The following is an 18849-nucleotide window of genomic DNA, read 5'->3' on the forward strand; positions in this document are numbered from 1 at the left end:
CCCGGCAGCTCAGTAAAATAGGTATCTTTTTATCCTCTCATCTTCAAATTATCAGTAAAATTAAATATATTGAGGGCCATGTATAGAGGAAGGCAAATATCTGTGTGCACATGTGTATGTATACCCATCTTGGACTGGTTTTTAATTCTGCTGCTGTCTAACACTAGTAAAATATAAACAGGTAAATAAACCAGTATATTTGCCAGTTTCTAAATAAGCACCAGAATGGTGTTGACTTAACCCCAGCACAAAAGGAGTGGAGAAACGGGATCAATGTCAACAAATACCATGCTGGGTATTCTGGTTTAAAATGGTGCAATTTGTAGCTGTCAATATGAAACCAATAAATCTGTAATTTGGCTCAATGTTTCCCTCATTCATCAAACTAAAATGTTCACTAGTTTTTGCATTAAGTAAGCCTTTGTTACCTCTTTTATATTAGAGACGGTGTAATTAAAAACTAGGTGGCAATCACAGAATCCCACAGAATCACAGAATCTTTTAGGCTGGAAAAGCTCTCCCAGCCCATGGAGTCCCAGTCGTGCCCAATGCCCACCCTGTCCCCAGCCCAGAGCCCTGAGTGCCACCTCCAGCCCTTCCTGGGACACCTCCAGGGATGGGCACTGCAAAGCTCCCTGGGCAATCCCTGCCAAGGCCTGAGCAGCCTTTCCATGGGGAAATTCCTGCTGGTGCCCACCCTGAGGCTGCCCTGGCCCAGCCTGAGGCCGTTCCCTCTGCTCCTGTGCCTGTTCCTGGGAGCACAGCCCGACCCCCGGCTGTCCCCTCCTGTCAGGAGCTGTGCAGAGCCACAAGGGCCCCCTGAGCCTCCTTTTCTCCAGGCTGAGCCCTTTCCCAGCTCCCTCAGCCCCTCCTGGGGCTCCCAGCTCTGTTCCCTTCTCTGGACATGCCAGCCCTTCCTGAACGGGGAGGCCCAGAACTGGACACAGCCCCGAGGTGTGGCCTCAGCAGTGTCCCCAGCACAGGGGACAGTCACTGCCCTGGTTCTGCTGGCCACATTGTACTGGCTACAAGCCAGAGTGTCCTTGCTCTTCTTGCACACCTGGGTGCAGCTGGACTCATTTATTTAACTCAACCCGTTTTTTATTTAACACCATTTTACGTGAAACCCAGTAGAACATGGTTCACTGAAGTGTACAAAATCTTTGTGGAAATTACTCTTCCTACCAACTTCATGTGAATAAAGAACCTACTATAAGCATCTTTTGTGTATTTTCTTCCTTAAATCTGAAATTTTGGGTTTAGCAGAGCCCTGCATGTGGCAGGAGGCATGTCTAGGCTGGCACTGCCCTGGATGCCAGGTACCTGTGGTCACAGCATGTCCCTGAGTGTGGATTATTGCCTGATGGGAAGCCACAATTGTTGAAAACTGTGAAATGATAGCAATTCTGGATTTCTTTTTTTTTTTTTATAAACACATTCAGGAAATGTGTGTCCCCTTGTTAAGGTGTGTTTGTTTCTCCTTTTGTAGCTTCATTCAGATATTGATTCTGGAGATGGAAACATTAAATACATTCTCTCAGGTGAAGGAGCAGGAATCATTTTTGTTATTGATGACAAATCAGGGAACATCCATGCAACCAAGACACTGGATCGGGAGGAGAGAGCTCAGTACACCCTGACAGCTCAGGCTGTGGACAGGAACACAAACAGACCTTTGGAACCCCCTTCTGAATTCATTGTCAAAGTTCAAGACATAAATGACAACCCGCCCGAGTTTCTCCATGAAAACTACCATGCCAATGTGCCCGAGAGATCAAATGTAGGTGAGTACTCAGAAGGGCACTGCCCTTTGCAAGGTGCTTCACTGTCAGGACATCTTGGCTTTATTTCATTCTTATTGTCAAGAATTTGGGGAAGTAAAATTTACTTTTGAGTTCAGCCAGTGATTCACTTGATGTATTTAATCTGCAGCCCAAATCAAACCCTGCACAGCTCCTAACTGGGCGACATTCCTAGAATGGAACTATTTTTCCTCCTAGGAAGGAGCAGAAGAGTCCCCTGGAATTTATGGAGTGCGAATCCTCTGGGGTAAACACAGAGATCGTTCCTTTGGCAGAGCTGTGTAATAAAACTGGAAAGTTACTGCCTCACCAGCTATTCCATTTTCATCTCCTGTTTGAGCTTGTGTCTGTCTCAGAGATTTCTACAGGAATGATTTGTCTGAAACTTACTGAGAAAAATGTAAAGGAAAACTCTATTGTTTGGCTGTCTAACAACAAAAGCAATATAAGGCTTAAACTACTGAGGGGAAAAATCATTACGGTGCAGGGTGACTGCTGACTTTTATATCTTCACTGGTTAGAATATTAATCCACATCACAGCTGGTGACAGATCTTTTTGGATCATACAAGTGTATTTTGTCATATAGAAATTTTCAAGTAATTTTGATTTTCATTTACCAAACATGGAAATAAAAAATTTTAGGAATAGCTCTGCTGTGTGACTGAAAGCATCTTTGCATGGTCCTCCCAGACGTGTTTGCCTCTGAGTCTCCCTCCTGTGTTTGTTCTCCATTTTTAGGTACATCAGTTATTCAGGTAACAGCTTCAGATGCTGATGACCCTACCTATGGGAACAGTGCCAAACTGGTTTACAGTATCCTTGAAGGTCAGCCCTACTTCTCGGTGGAGGCTCAAACAGGTATTGTTAAACAGTTTCTTTGATTGGCACCTCATGACCAGAGTGCATCAAAGTGAACTGAATGTACTGACTGGCTCAGCTGCTGCTGTGTCTGAGCAAACTTCCTGCTCTGCTGCAGGTTGGTCTGGCATTTGCTGGAGCTTCTGCACCAGAAAGCTGATGCTGTTGCTGTGTGTTCTGTATGCTGTGGTGATTGAAAGGCTGTTTCTGTGCTCAGCTGTAATTCTGCAGGCCTGTCCTCTGTGTGGAATATTAGGGCTGCTTTCCTCACAGCAATGCTCAGGGAAAGCAGAACCTCCACCATCACTGCAAATATTGCTGTGTTTAATGCACTCCAAATGCAGCAGCCAGGTTTTCATTAAATCTGTGTTTGCCACCTTCCCTGGTGCCTGCAGGAATCATCCGAACTGCCCTTCCCAACATGGACAGAGAAGCCAAGGAGGAGTACCATGTGGTGATACAGGCCAAGGACATGGGAGGACACATGGGAGGCCTCTCAGGGACAACCAAAGTGACAATTACACTTACAGATGTCAATGACAACCCACCAAAGTTCCCACAGAGTGAGTACCAACAAAATCTTTTCCCATCTCCTACTAGGACCCATGTTTGTGAAGTATCAGACACACCCAAGGCTTGAAGAGGCAATAACGGATGGATTATTGCACCACATGTCAATATAGATGTCGTGGCTGGTAACATACAGAACTTCAGTGTCTGGATTATTTGCTTTGTGTTGCAAAGTGAGACATTTTTAGGCATTAAATTGCAAAGATTCCTGACAGTACACTTCATTTTTTATGCTACTGGGCCATGCTGTATAGCTCATATGAGCAGAGAGACATATGTATATATTCTTCAAATAGCAAAACAAACTAAATTTAGCACAATTGCACTTTTTAATTGTTATAGTGTATTAATGGAGGTCAAATACAGCAATTTTTTTATACCTGAGCAATTTACTTTTCACATATAAAATTAATCAGGGCTGACATTACCAGACTCAGCCTTCACAGCTGGGTGGAAGTACATTAATGGGCCCACACATCTGTTCTGCAGCTCATCTCTGCATGGGTTTTGGGTTTTTTGAGTGCAGTGCAGAGCCACTCAAAGCTGTCTCAGCCCACCATGTTTCTCCTCTGAGCAGCACTTCTGACCCTGATGTGTCCTGGTCGTGGCCATCCCTCTAACAGCTCTTCTTCCAGTGCTGCAGTTCCCTGTCTTCTCATGCAAGAGCTGAATGCAAAAATTTGTGTCAGCATTATTTACTCTTCAAAAAGAAAAGGATTAAATCATAAAAAATAAAGTTTTATGTACCTTACAAACAAGCCTTTTCCCTCCACATCATAACCTGGGACAGCAGGATACAGTATTTTGTTAATTCATCAAATTATGGATTTTTTCTGTGAATCCAAGCTCCTTCACGGAGTATTTTGCAGGAACATGTTAAATTAGGAGAAATACCCAAAAGCAGTTCCTTTACTTAATCATTCACTCCCAGGTTAAATCTGATTTGGGAATGCTTTGTAACTCAAAACCAGAGTTTAGCTGTCTGTATAAACAGCCAAATGACTGATATTTTCATTCTTATTTTCCTTTTTTTTAATTTCTTTTTTTGTTTTGTTTTCAATGTTCATTGCTCAAGCTTTTAATGAGTTATATGCTTAAATTCTTAGATTTTGCTTACATTTTATATGCTCAAGTTTTGGGTTTGTGACTGAAGTTAATGACCTATTTCAATGACATGTGGCAATTGTTTTTATGGGTAATGAGCCAAGTCTCTGCCTGGTGTAAGTCTCCTAATGTTCCTAGGCTGCCCATGGAGCAAAAAAGAGCAATTACAAAGAGGAATAAATTAGATTATTTTATTTTATCAACCCCATTTTTTTCCCTCCCCAATTTATTACTGCTGATGATGCGGCAGAAAAAGCTGACATAGATTTATCTATTTAGGATCAGGTTATGTTATCTGAACTCTGGAAGTGGATAGCAAAGTTCTGGAATCAGTAGTGCCTAAAGGACAACTGTTGGAGAGATGTTTATCCAGGAACAATGTTGCTGTCCTCTGAAGTCCCTGAATACCCAGGGAAACACCTGTGGGATGTTTGGGGATGGTTTTCCTACTGGAGCTTGCCATGGGAAAGCCATTTCTTGTTTTGCATGAAATCACACAGAAATTGGTACATACTCTCTGTGGTGTGAAATTTTAATAATCATTGTTGCTCTACATTCACACTCCAAATTCAAGCCATAGAAAGCAGGAGATTTATACTTTCGCCAGCAGAGTAGACAGGATTTATCCAGTCATTGTATTTAATTTATGGCTTTTGAATGAATGGGCAGAAATGAGAAACAGAGGTGAAGGTTTTACCATGAGTCATGTGAGAGAGAGTTTTCCTTCCATTTTTGTAATAACATCTCTGCTATCAATGGTAACCTTGATGCCACAACAATTGCTGCATACTGGATGGTTGGTTGTCCTTTTAAGTCCCTCCCTGAGCAGAGGGGTAACAGGGAAGAGGTCATGATCTACACATTATCCATGTGGGTTAAGCTTTCACAGCTGACTCGATGCTCAAAGCTCTTCAGAACAGAACAGAACACACTATTCCTTCAGGGGGGTGAAAATGCCAAAAATTGCTGTTTATTGGAACTCCCAAGTTCAAAGAGGAAACACACAAGTGGGGAGCAGCTTGCTGACTTGGGGCACACGCCTGTTCTCCCTGGCCCAGGTGTGTACCAGATGTCGGTGTCGGAAGCAGCTGTCCCAGGAGAGGAAGTGGGGAGAGTGAAGGCCAAAGATCCTGACATTGGGGAGAACGGCTTGGTGGCTTACAGCATCATCGATGGAGATGGCATGGACATGTTTGAAATCACCACAGATTACGAGACTCAGGAAGGGGTTGTGAAGCTTAAGAAGGTAAGTGATGCCTACTGCTATGTTGTGCTTTTTGTTGCTGACAGAATATTTGGTAATAATGGATTACCACCTAAGCTAAAATATTAGTAAATGCAAATTTCACTTAATTAATTTCTCAAGGTGTGATTAACTCTTAATATTCCATTTCCCCATTAGCTGAATTGGAATGGAAGAAAATAACCAAGAAGAGTTACATAAATACTGTACAGTGGATTAATTGCACAAACTAAATGAATTCATAATAAAAAGTCACGGTAAAATACGATGCCATCAGCTTCATTGTTAATGAAGTTTTGCCTAGTGCTGATAAGTAGCAGACATTCACTGTTGCTTTATGTTCAGTCTGAAAAGCCTCATGCCCTATAGTTTGAATTCTTCAGCTGTGCATTGTCCACAATAGTGTTCTGAAGGAGTTACAAGCTATGGAAAAAGCAGCAGAGGGGATTTCACACACAGCCCATCAGCAGGAGCTTTGAAAGTGTTATCAAATTAATTTTGAATTGCAAATTAAAGAACATAAATCTTATTATTATGGAAGCATTATCATTTTGCTCTTTGTATCTTTGAGCTATTTATCTCTCTAGAAGATAATCAGAACTCAAAGGAGAAGGCCTGGTCAACTACTGGTCAACCCTGCCCTGCCCTATGGGGCAGACCAGCAGGAAGGGACCCAGAGGTGTCCTCTGCTCAAAACTATCCTGATTTGATTTATGTCTCTGTTCTAGAGGTGGGGGTGGATTTTTTGTATGTTTTGAAATGTGGGTGAGCTGTCACTCCATTCCACTGGTGTTAAGATACTTTGGGAATTGTGGTTGGCACCTGAGTGATCATTTTGAGGTGCAACCCCACAGCCACTTCATGCCAATGCAGGTACAGAGGTGCTGTGGCTTTGATCAGGCTCCCAAAAGGACTCGTCCCATGGGGCATTATTCCATTTCCCCTTTGGAAAGCGTTATGAGTTCTGTGGTTGGAAAGAACTGCAGGAATGAAAGCACTCCAAACCATCTTTATATATTCCCTACCTAAATAATTTAACTTATCAGTGTGCTATCTCATGGTGCACCCAGGAGCATTTCAAACCACATCCATGTGGGAATGCCTGCCAACGTGGATAAAGCCAGGCCTCTTGTGAGAGCCCCTTTCCCATCCCTTGCACTTTTGGGCTGCCTGGAAGGCTGGATGGAGACAAAATTTGTATTTCCAGTACATATGATTTCCTCAGTGATACAGCAAGCAAACAACAAGACCAGGACTCTGTGGTGATATTTTGAGTGCCTTCCTATGCTGCTCCATACATAGAATGTAGCTCCTTCAATTTGAGTCTTTATGTTTTTAAATACACACATTTCAATCCAAGCTCGTTGACAGACGCTCACCTTTGTTTGATGTCATTGAACACTAGGGCACTGCCTGCTGCTCTTACAGCCTGGTTTCCCTGACTCTGGAACGCACTGTCCTCTTGTTTCTCACAGACCTTAGACTATGAAACCAAAAAGTCCTACAGCCTGAAGGTGGAGGCAGCCAATGTCCACATTGACCCCAAGTTCATCAGCAACGGGCCCTTCAAGGACACGGTGACAGTGAAAATAGCGGTGGAAGATGCTGATGAGCCACCAGTGTTTTTGAAGCCAAGTTACATTTTTGAAGTACAGGAAAATGCAGCATCTGGTACTGTGGTTGGAAAAGTACATGCCAAAGACCCGGATGCTGCCAACAGTGCTATAAGGTTTGCTGGATTTCCTATTTCCTTTTGAGCATTAGCTTGTGGAATTGTTAGGCAAGTTCTGAAGACAGTGTGACAGATCTACAGAAACCCAGATTATTGAAAGTTTAACCATCCAGCATTGTTTTTGTGCCTGTTCCACAAGCTGCCAGATTCTCAAAGCCTGTATCATACATACTATAGTTATGTCTAATTAAAATATACTTAAGTGCATCTTTGGTAGACTCTATTCCAAATTAAATTTTTCACAAATGTCTTGTGCTTTTATCACAGCATGGATTTTTCTCAACGTATCAAAGTCTAAGATGTAAATTGGGGATTGGGCTGGGTAATTGTTAAGTGTTAATTGTTAAAGAGAAGCCCACACTGCCCCCCTGCTTTCTGCAGTTATGTAGGATGGTCTTGGAATCACAGACTTATTTAATGGTTTGGGCTGGAAGGACCTTAAGGTTCACCCATTCCCACCCCCTGCCATGGGCAGGGACACCTTCCACTGTCCCAGGCTGCTCCAAGCCCCAGTGTTCATCTTGGCCTTGGACACTGTCAGGAGCAGCCACAACTTCTCAAGGCACCCTGTGACAGGGCCTCCCCACCCTCATAGTAAAGAATTCTTATATTATGATAGCCTTCTATTAGTTTAATGTTATTGGTTATGTTCTCAGTATAACTTAAATTATGAAGACCTCTTTTGTGTGTATACTTAACATTTCAAAGAATTTCAATGTGCAGTTATGAAAGTCAGAGCTGTATAAATCTGTATAAATGTGCAGAGTGGATAATAGCTGATAAATTGGTATGATCAATTAATATTCCAAGTAAACCAAAGACTGGAAGACTTAAAAGATCACCAAGATTAATATGAAACAGAAGAGAAAAAAATATTTCAGTAGATATTTTTATCATGTTTTATAAGAGTAGAAAATAAAGAATATATTATGGCTTTGATATAGAGACTTCAAAGACCAGTATTTTCACTTATTACAAACATTCTGATGTACTGTTTTTCTAAATGTAGAAACCAACCAGGTGATTCTCCTTTTAAAAAAAACACATATCGTCCTTTTGATAATGATGTTGAGGACAACAATAGGTGTACTACTTACAATTATTTAGAAATAATAATTATATAGAACAAATCTGGATGCATGAAACTCCTAAGTCCTTCTTTTCTCTAATTACTGACTTTCAATCTTCTTTAGATATTCAATTGATCGACACACCGACCTTGAAAGATATTTTGTTATTAATGCAGAAGATGGCAATATCAAGACAATAAAGGCTTTGGATAGGGAAGAAATGGCTTGGCATAATATCTCTGTCTTTGCAGTTGAAGTCCGTGAGTATTTCACTGAGGTGTTTGAGAATCAGTGGTACGAATCCTGTAATCCTCCAATTGTCTCAGTTTGATAAACTGCAAGAAATCTCAGCAGAAATACATCAGCATATTTGATCTTTTCTTGGATGCAGCTGGGAATTTGTTTGTTTTGAGGGGTTTTCCTGCTTCTGTCTTATCTGAGTGTTGCCTCTCCCGCAGACAAACAGCACCAGGAAGCCAAAGTTCCCGTTGCAATCAAGGTCGTTGACGTCAATGACAACCCTCCCAGGTTTGCAGCTGCCTATGAAGCCTTCGTGTGTGAGAATGCCCGAAGCAACCAGGTATGGCCTGCCCAGCACCTTCCTTGTTCTCACCACCTCCCTCTGCCCATCACCTCCCCCTGCCCCACCTTCCCTGTGCCCACCATCTTCCCTGTGCCCACCACCATCCTCTGTCCACCACTTTGTGCCCACCATCTTCCTGTTCCAACTACCTTCCTGTTCCTACCACCTTCCTTGTTCCCAGCACATCCCTGTTCCCACCACTTCCTCCATACCTACCACCTTCCCTTTTTCCACCACCTTCCCTGTTCCCCCCACCTGCCTACACACACAGCTCTTCCCTCAGGGCATTACCTGAGGTTTGTCCTGTCAGCTCCAATGAGAGGGAAAAAAAGAACATTTGTTTTGAGGTCTTCACCAGAAAGCCTTGAGCACGCAGAAAGGCACCTTATTTCTGACCTGCTATCAGCAGTTATCCAGTGCTTTGTGCATGGAGTGGGATTGGTGTTGGCTGGGAGTACCCACCAGCACAGGGACAATGGAGCTAGGGGCAGCTTTCCCAGTTGTGAAACTGGTTTGGATATTACAGAAATACTCAGTGTCTTATGGGAAGAATCCCAGTGCAGTGCTTGTAGAGTCTAGCTAACAGATTTATTCCTGGCAATCTGTGAGGAAGAGGAATTAGGAGCATAGAGAAATACAGTTCTGCACATGATCTGTGCCTTTGCAGTCAGCACATCAGTTTAAAAGAGACTTTCTCAGCTGCTGAGTTTTCTGCAGAATTTTATTTAATTTGTTATGTTATCATTAACACATATTTGTGTATAAGAATGTTGAAGATGTGTGCTTTTACAGCTGTAATTCTGGGATGGTTAATGCAATAGTAATTAAAGATTGCCTGTTGTAGTTTGGAGTCGGCTCTGTGTTTCTAATTGTTTATATTTGTATTTGAGGGGGTTTCTGCTATTTTACAATTCTTACTCAAGGGCTGTCTCAGAATGCTGCCTGTATGTGATTTACCCAGAGAAGAAGCTGTTTGTTTACAGAGTGCTTTTCTTTTACAGCAATTTATTACAATTAGTGCTGATGACAAGGATGACTCGGCCAATGGACCAAGATTTATCTTCAGTTTACCACCTGAAATTATTCATAATCCAAATTTTACACTCAGAGACAACAGAGGTTTGTGTGAAGATTCCCACTCTACCAGAATCCAAAGAAATGACAAAGTAGAACTAATGGCCAATGTAATGTCATGCCACAGCATTGTCATTAACTTTGGCAGAATGTCTTTCTCCAAGATATAGTGGAGGAAGGCAAAAGCATACAGCTGAGATGCAAGGATGTTCTTGGGAAAGTGGGATGTTTGTTAACTCACTTGAATTTTCTTGAATGCATATTTTAAATTACATAATAATACCCAACAGGAAGACTATACTGCCATTTTATCTCCCAGGAAGGGGATAAAACCACTGCCAAACATTCAGTAAATGGAATTGGCAGATCTCCTTGAATTAGACAAACCTAAAATTAGCTGAGACAGCATAAATTATTAGGCTGCTTGTATTTGTTCACCACTGTGCCTGCCAGCTTTTGTAAATTATGGATCACAAAAGACGTGGGCTAGATTCCCAATGGAATCAAATCACTGCCCAGTGCAGGAAATGAAATGGGGATTTGTGCTGTGGAACTTACCTGCGCTGGCTGTCTCAGGATCTGAATATCCTGATCCCTTTGCCAGCTTTGTATTCACAAAATAAAGTAGAGCTTTGCATTCAGATTGATGGCAAGATGTAAAAAAATTGCAAGCAAAAATCCTCAGGCCTGGGTGAGTGTCAAAATTCAATTGATCACAACATAATAAGATCAGTGATCTGAACTTGCCAGAGGCTGAGGGAGTCAGATAAGTGGGCAAACTGAAAGAAAAAAAAAGACCGATTTGGCCATTACACATATTTATTCAATTTATTAATTATATTCTGATTCAGTGTTCATTTTTTATTTCCCTTCACAGGGCAAAAACTGTTTCAGCTTTTAAGGGATTAGTTTTGATTAGCAAGCTTTAATGTTTGAAGGAAACTTGACTGTTTTCTGAAAAGTAAAACTTGGTTGAACTGGCTTAAATAATGAATCCAAGAGTGCCAGAAGTACAAAAGGCAACACAATCCAGATACATGATTTCTGTAAAAACTGTTCTGTTGAGGCACACTTTATATCTCTCTCCACATCTGAAGGGAGGGTAATTATTATCAAAGTTCCCAAACAAAATCTCTGTTATTCCTGACTGATCAAAGTAATGCTGTTGCCTGGTGCTTGACACTTGTACATACATAAGCAATTCATAAAGGAGCCAGTGCAGGGCATATATTTATTCTCTTTAAAGTAGTAAAACACAAGTTTTGAAAAATTCATGGGTGTATTTTTAGAAAGAAGTAAATAAGCATGTATTCTTTGCTTGAGACCCGGAGGCCAAGTTTTGCTATAAAATACATTTTATGGTCACCACATCACATTGAAAATAGATTAGCTTTTACAATCTAGCAGAGGAAGCCCAGCTCAGACTGAAGATACTCCGAGTGCCATTATGGTTCCTGACTCCAGCCAATCCCACTCATCCTTCATTTCCACATGCAGCAAATTTGTTACTTACAAAAGTAACCCAGATAAAAATGTGTTGTAGTTGAAATTATGATGTCAGTTTAATGTAACGTTTCTACCTGACAATAATGCAAAAGGTTATATCAAGAAGATAGTACTAAGGGATTGAATCTTCCCATATAATATTCTTTCTGGGTAATAATAGTCTGAGGAAATTCATTCATTTCCATCCTTTCTTTCCCTCATTTTGTTCAATCCTCAGTGTAATTATGTTATTAATTTACATATTCTTGTGAGTTTTTTAAAGTAAGTTATACTAGAACAAATTTAAAAACTTAAAATTCTGTGTGCTCCCATATAAAAAAAAACTTAGGGAGAGTGTGTTACCATTTGCAAGTCAAATAATGTCCATAGTCATTCAAAGTTGGGTTTTTTTCAGTTGTAATTCTGAGTATTCTATAAAGCCATGCCACAACTTTCAGAGGGAATTGCTACTTTCAGAGAAAAATGGCTTTATTAACTGTGGAGAACAGTTAATGAAAACTCCAGTGTTCGGGCCTATTACAGAACTTTAAAGTGAATACAGTCCCATAATTATCATTTAATAGAGTTTCTTTTTACCAGATCCTGAAAGTAATCACATATTGCAGTAATCCAGAAAAGCATAATCACATTCTACATCCTATTAATAGCCCACTGTGTTGCCAAGTCTTCAGCTGAGCCCATCTCCCATAGAAAACATGAGATAATGGCTTAGCCCACGCTGGGATAAAACACGGAATTACTTTTGCACTGTTTCCCTATATTATAACTCATAAACAAACAGCACTGTCTGCCCAGGCTCTGCTCAGTTCCACTCCCACTGAAGTCAGGCCTTCAAAACAGCAGCAGAAGCTTGTGGCACTTCACAGCAGAGAGGCAGATTTTGAGTAAATGGATTTCCTGCTTTTAACCCTGCTGGGTCCTGTGCTGAGATGCCCTTTCCTTGGGCTCCCTCAGCACGGCATTACTGGAACGGTTGCAGTCCCAAATTCACAAGATAGAGCTTTACAGAGCTTGAAATTAAACTTGTGAGCCCCCAAAAATTAGTGACTAAAGTCTACTTTTTAAATTCAAACATGTGCTTTACACTTTTTCAACGAGAAAATTTTGAAACACACAAACAATCAAGTTACAGGATTTTGCCATGGATTATCCACGATTGTCACTCCTGGTAAGGTAAGGATTTTAGACAGCTGGGCCCCTGAAATGGCTTCATTTTCTGGCTGAATCAGCATTCACACCTGATATAGGTGATAAAGTTCACACTGCAGTCAGCTCCTATAATCTAGAATCCTCCTTACACAATCTATGTGCTAACAAGCCCCCAAAAACTCAGTTACGTTTGCCTATGCACACAGGAGAAATTGGAAATCATCAATAAGATCACCAGAGAAAAGGACAAAAATCAAAGGTCCCAGAGATCAGTATAAGTATCACCAAGAAATAATGCAATTTTAGTTTCTAATTGAGAATATTTCATGGAGAGCACAGGGAATCTTCACTTGCAACATCTTTGGATATTGGATAGCCAAGGCAATAATAGCTGGAAAAATGTGATATTTTGGGAATGGCCTTGAGATGACTGTTCTTTTCCTTTTTGTGTTAACCCCCATTGTGTTCATTAGGACTGACAGTCAAGTAGCTCCCATATGTGTTAAGTAATAGTTTTAAGCTGGTATTGACATTTAACTTCTGTTGGCTTAAAAAATGCCATTTTACCAGGATTATAGTTCTACTCCTGGGCCTTGAAAATAATAAAAAAGCAAGGATGAGAATATTAGCTAGGATTAGATGTTATCTTTTATCTAGGTAAAAAAGCGTTTTTTTTCCTCTTATGGATATTATGTTTCTTCTAAATGTGAGAAGTGAACATAAACAGTAAAAGGAAAAGTTTAAAAAATGACCTTTTAGGTTTGATGCATTGTAGTCCTTTATAAACTTTAGCCAGGCATGTTGATTGGATTTTTCTTTTTAAAAATCTATGTTAAATAAAAAATCATTTCCCATTAATACAGATAAATCAGCCATTGGATCAAAATCAGTTTTGTTTCGTGTAAGTGACTGCAGTGGACCAGGCCAATCTCTATAACAGCTGAATAATTTTCCATCCTTTTCTTATTTTAAATTAGGAATGCTATTTCAGCTGACAAAAGGCAAAAAAAAAAGAGAAAAGATAAAAAATGCATAGCCAAAGACTATATATACTAATATATGGTATTGTCATTCCTTACATATTGACTTTACAGCCTCAAGGCAGCTGTAGCTTAGTCCCCTGTTAATGTTCATATTTTTTGCCACAAGAATAATCTGCCCTGTTGTGGTTTTTTATTTAATGGAGCTGGTCTTGGTTCTCCCATTGAGGAAATGAATTATTTAGTGCATTTTAGAAGACTCTGGAGAATATTTTATTCTGGATCAATATATTTGTTAGCTGATAGGTTAATAGATATTAGATGTTGCATTCCTACGTGTACCAAATTGTTACAAGCCCATTAAAGTCCTAAAATAAGGCTTCTGTCATGTAGACATTGATATCACCAAGGTCCTGTAAAAAATTGTGCATCAAAGTTTAGATGGTACATGTAAACATTCATGGAGATTTGGAGGACTCTAAGGGAGACAAAAGACACCTCCAAGAGCCACAAGTAATAAGCAATCCGATCTTTATCAGTGTCTCTGTCCTTAGTAAATGTGACATTGTGCAAAGGAGAAGTTAACAAGCTCCTTTCTACCCTGTTGTTGTTTTTGTGAGACTCAACGCTAAAAAGCAGCAGTTGTGCCAAGCCCAGGTGGCCATTCAGGGCACCAGGGGTGTGGGCTGGCAGGACAGGAGCAGAAATGGGGGATGGATTCATTTGGTGTGTAACAAACAGCTCCTGCCTTAAATAGTCATCCTTTCTGGTGAAGTTCCTGGGAGAGTCAAGTGGTGCAAGCATCCTCCTCATCCCATAGATTGTCAAAATTTGAGGGCAGTTTCAGACCTTGTCCTACATCAGGGGCACTGCCTGCAAGGGTGGTTAATTCAAGGCAAGAACACTTCTCTTTGCATATAATTTATTCACAGATTTCCATGGAAAACACAGTGATTAGATCATTAGGAGAGGTTTTGTGGTTTGCATTATTAAATTCTGGGAATTATGCTGACTCTTCAACAGGAAAACGATTAGTCTGCAGAAGCCTGAGGCAGCAGTACAGTGGGTACCTTTGGAGGTGAACAGCCCTCCCTCAACAGATAAAAGAACTGCTCTTCCCACCGCTCCCCCCCCCGCCACCTTTCTGTTATACAATGAAAAATAAAGAACATAGCAAGCCGCGAATGGTTGTATAGAATAAATCTTCAATATAAACTGGCTTTTAAAGGTCTGAAAACCATGAATATGATTGCTTCACTTTATTTACTTTGGGATGTTTACAACTGTTAAAAACTTTGGTTTAGGCTGAGCTGAGAGAGAGAGGAGGGACACAACAAGGGACCCCTGTTGGCGTTCACCTGAGAGCAGGAAGCATGGGCTGCCTCAGCCCAGGGTGTCATCTCACACTGTCCCCTTTCCAAGGCTCTACCCCGAGGAAGTATCCAAACTGCAGGACCATCCAAAATGTCCTGTGCTGAGATGGTAGCTCATTTTTTGTCCCCTGCACCATGGCAGGTCACCTCTCATGAGGACAATGGGAACAGAGTTACAGAAATACTGCCAGGACTTGGAGTCAGGTGTCCCTGTGGGTCCCTTCTAACTCAGGGCATTTTTGATTCCGTGATTTAATTCTTCCTCACATCCACATGATTCAAAATGTGCCCAGACATACTGTGCATATATGATCAAGCTCTCTAATTCTGGCTTTGGAAGTTTGTGTGAAAACCAGATTCTGATAAAACGCTGTTACCTTCAGCATTTCTTACTGAAACAGCAAGGCTCAAATTTGCTCATACATGGCAAATATTGGCTTTTGTTATAGTGGGAGTCATTATCAGAGCCCATTTGGGAACAGCATCTACCATGCTTTTAGATGTGACTCCAAGAAGGACGATATGGGTTTTACCCCTCCATTGAAAGCTTTAATTCTGGAGAGACACTAAAACCAGATCAGACAGCAGTAAGAAGGTCCAGCCATTTGGGTAGTTGAAAAAATATTTTTAATTTCTTCAGAAAGTTACAGATACTAAAAGGTGCTATCAGACAGAGATTATCTGTGTTGCTTGAGTTAATTAAAGAATTAAAACTGAGTGTGGTGCTATATGAGTTAAATACAAATCTATAATTGCTCTTAGGTTGTTACAAAGGCGGCTCTTTCTACTGGTTTATTGTAGAAATAACTCTAAAGCCCCAGAAAATTGAGAGCCTTTGCAGAGAGATAATTTCCTTTTCAATATTGGCTAAGAGGACAGTTCTGTGGAAGAATTAACGATGATTCTCTCTCTTCTTCAACCAGATAATACAGCGAGTGTGCTGGTCAGACGGGAAGGGTTTAGTCGCCAGAAGCAGGATTTGTACCTCCTCCCCATCGTCATCAGTGACGGCGGCGTGCCCCCGCTGAGCAGCACCAACACGCTGACCATCCGCGTGTGCGGCTGCGACGGCAGCGGCTCCCTGCTGTCCTGCAATGCCGAGGCCTACGTCCTCAACGCGGGGCTCAGCACCGGCGCCCTCATCGCCATCCTGGCCTGCATCGTCATTCTCTTAGGTGAAAAATGCTCCTTCCTTGCTGCTCCTCTGGGCTTGTGTTAGAAAAGTAATCCTGCCCTCAGCTCCAAGATGGAGAAATGAATCTGAATTTTTTAGCTTTTATTTTTATAGGGAGTGCTAGCCTGCTTGGCTGTGAAAGGCTTTGGGGTGAGCTCAGTGTGATCTTGCAGGGCCTGAAGGAGCTGCAGGAAAGATGGAGAGAGACAAGGGCTGGAGGGACAGGACACAGGGAATGGCTCCCAGTGCCAGAAGGCAGGGCTGGATGGGGTCTTGGGAAGGAATTGTTCCCTGTGAGGGTGGGCAGGCCCTGGCACAGGGTGCCCAGAGCAGCTGTGGCTGCCCCTGGATCCCTGGCAGTGCCCAAGGCCAGGCTGGACACTGGGGCTGGGAGCAGCCTGGGACAGTGGAAGGCCCTTGGCAGAGGGTGGCACTAGATGAACTTTATGGTCTCTTCCATCCTAAATCATTCTGGGCTTCTGTGATATCTTCAATAGCAAACAACAGAGAATTTGTGTAGATGTGCTTGGAGAATGTCTTCCTGCAGCCTAATGCCAGCTAATCAGGGACACTGTTTAAAGGAGGTAATGACATACAGTTCTAAGTTTTGTGATCTTCCTTGGATAACAAGTTCCTTATTGAGGTCAACCAGGATTAATGGCCACTGCCAGCTATTTCTCTCAAACCTATCTTGTGTTGAAACCAGAGGAGTGGCTCAGGTGGCAGGAAGACCTACTTTTAAGAAAGTGCTGCAAAATGTTTCCTGATTATTTGGGAAAAAAATACACAATATTTTCTAATTTCCCTGTAATATTTTATAGTGTTTCTTTGTTAATATACTTTATTTTATAGAAATTTGAAGTGAGAATGCAGAACAAATACATCTTTGGAAGTGTTGCTTAAAAAAAATTCCATTTTAATGGAAATGACACTCTGGAATTAGAGTTAAGCTTAGGGCATACAGGAGAGGATAAAGATTCATCTTTGTTTTGTTGCAGATATTCATGTGCTTGGGCTGCTCAAAGGCAGCGTCACAGTGTTCTGCAGCACTTGGGGCCCCACAAACACTTTCCTTGAATTAGTCTTGCAGTAATGAGCAATTAGTAAGAGCACTGGCATGCAGCTCAGACAGAAAGCCTCAGATCAGTGTGTTTGGTTCTGTGTACAAACATCTCTGATTTTACCTAGCAAGGAGCACTAAAAATGCAGAAGTTTGCAACAATCCAGCAGAAAAGCTGAGAGCTTGGGTATGCAATCATTACTTAAAAAGGCTCTGCTGTTTGACAGTGCAGTCTAAACTGTGTTTTGTTTTCCCCAGTCATTGTGGTGCTGTTTGTAACCCTGAAGAGGCAGAAGAAAGAGCCCCTGATCGTGTTTGAGGAGGAAGACGTGCGGGAGAACATCATCACGTACGATGACGAGGGCGGAGGCGAGGAGGACACGGAGGCGTTTGACATCGCCACGCTGCAGAACCCCGACGGCATCAACGGCTTCATGCCCCGCAAGGACATCAAGCCCGAGTACCAGTACCTGCCCAGGCCGGGGCTGCGGCCCGCGCCCAACAGCGTGGACGTGGATGATTTCATCAACACTAGGATACAGGAGGCTGACAATGACCCCACTGCCCCTCCCTATGACTCCATCCAGATCTATGGCTATGAGGGCAGGGGCTCCGTGGCTGGGTCCCTCAGCTCCTTGGAGTCAGCAACAACAGATTCTGACTTGGACTACGACTATCTACAAAACTGGGGACCTCGATTTAAGAAACTTGCAGACTTGTATGGCTCCAAAGACACTTTTGATGATGATTCTTAACAATAAAGTTTAAGATTTGGCCTTAAGAACTGTGTCTGAAGTTCTGAAGAATCCAGAGGAAATGTAAGCAGGTATTTTTTTAAAAATCAAGAAAAATCTCATTTAAACATTTAAGTTTGACAGAGAGGATTCCTTTGATTAAAAAAGGACATGAAAGTGGTAAATACTGTGAAGTACCTTTTCCTACAAAAGGCAAATCTGGAAGTTGGCTGCCAGCTTCACTGAAGGAAAAAACCCACTTAAGAAATGCAAAATATTTAAATGAAGGAAAATGCTAAAAGCAAACCTACAAATAAGGGAAATCTTTTATGTGTTATGAACATCTAAATCTTTTATTTCAAAGAAGCTTCCACAAATTAGAAAAGATAACAGTTCTGAGCTGTAATTTCGCCTTAAACTATGGACACTCTATATGGTAGTGCATTTTTAAACTTGAAATATATAATATTCAGCCAGCTTAAATCCATATGATGTATGTACAGTACAATGTACAATTATTATGTCTCTTGAGCATCAAACTTGTTACTGCTGATTCTTGTAAATCTTTTTGCTTATTCTTTCATCTTAAACTAATACGTGCCAGATATAAAAACTCTGTCTTGTTCGGTGGGAGGCGCCCTATTTCTATGTCATTTTTAATGTATCTATTTGTACAATTTAAAAATTCTTATTTTAGTATACATACAAATATCAGTATTCTGACATGTAAGAAATGTTACAGCATCACACTTATATTTTATGAACATTGTACTGTTGCTTTAATATGTGCTTCAATATAAGAAGCAGACTTTGAAATAAACTGATTCTTTTTTAA

The 18849-nt window shown here is 41.3% G+C and overlaps 1 protein-coding gene across 3 annotated transcripts in view; it reads left to right on the plus strand.

Annotated features, from left to right (window-relative positions):
- The window catches only part of CDH11 (cadherin 11), an 80986-nt gene extending 62137 nt beyond the window's left edge, over positions 1 to 18849 (plus strand). For all 3 annotated transcript variants that reach the window (XM_064387068.1, XM_064387070.1, XM_064387071.1), the window contains 10 exons: positions 1490 to 1784; positions 2543 to 2662; positions 3058 to 3225; positions 5395 to 5582; positions 7055 to 7308; positions 8505 to 8641; positions 8840 to 8961; positions 9966 to 10083; positions 15970 to 16221; positions 17539 to 18849. In XM_064387068.1, coding sequence (XP_064243138.1) covers positions 1490 to 1784; positions 2543 to 2662; positions 3058 to 3225; positions 5395 to 5582; positions 7055 to 7308; positions 8505 to 8641; positions 8840 to 8961; positions 9966 to 10083; positions 15970 to 16221; positions 17539 to 18035 — 2151 coding nt within the window. In that variant the 3' untranslated portion in view covers positions 18036 to 18849. The remainder of the gene's footprint in view (positions 1 to 1489; positions 1785 to 2542; positions 2663 to 3057; positions 3226 to 5394; positions 5583 to 7054; positions 7309 to 8504; positions 8642 to 8839; positions 8962 to 9965; positions 10084 to 15969; positions 16222 to 17538) is intronic.

This window comes from Passer domesticus, chromosome 12 (genome assembly GCF_036417665.1).
Source record: "Passer domesticus isolate bPasDom1 chromosome 12, bPasDom1.hap1, whole genome shotgun sequence".
Classification (NCBI taxonomy): Eukaryota; Metazoa; Chordata; class Aves; order Passeriformes; family Passeridae; genus Passer; species Passer domesticus.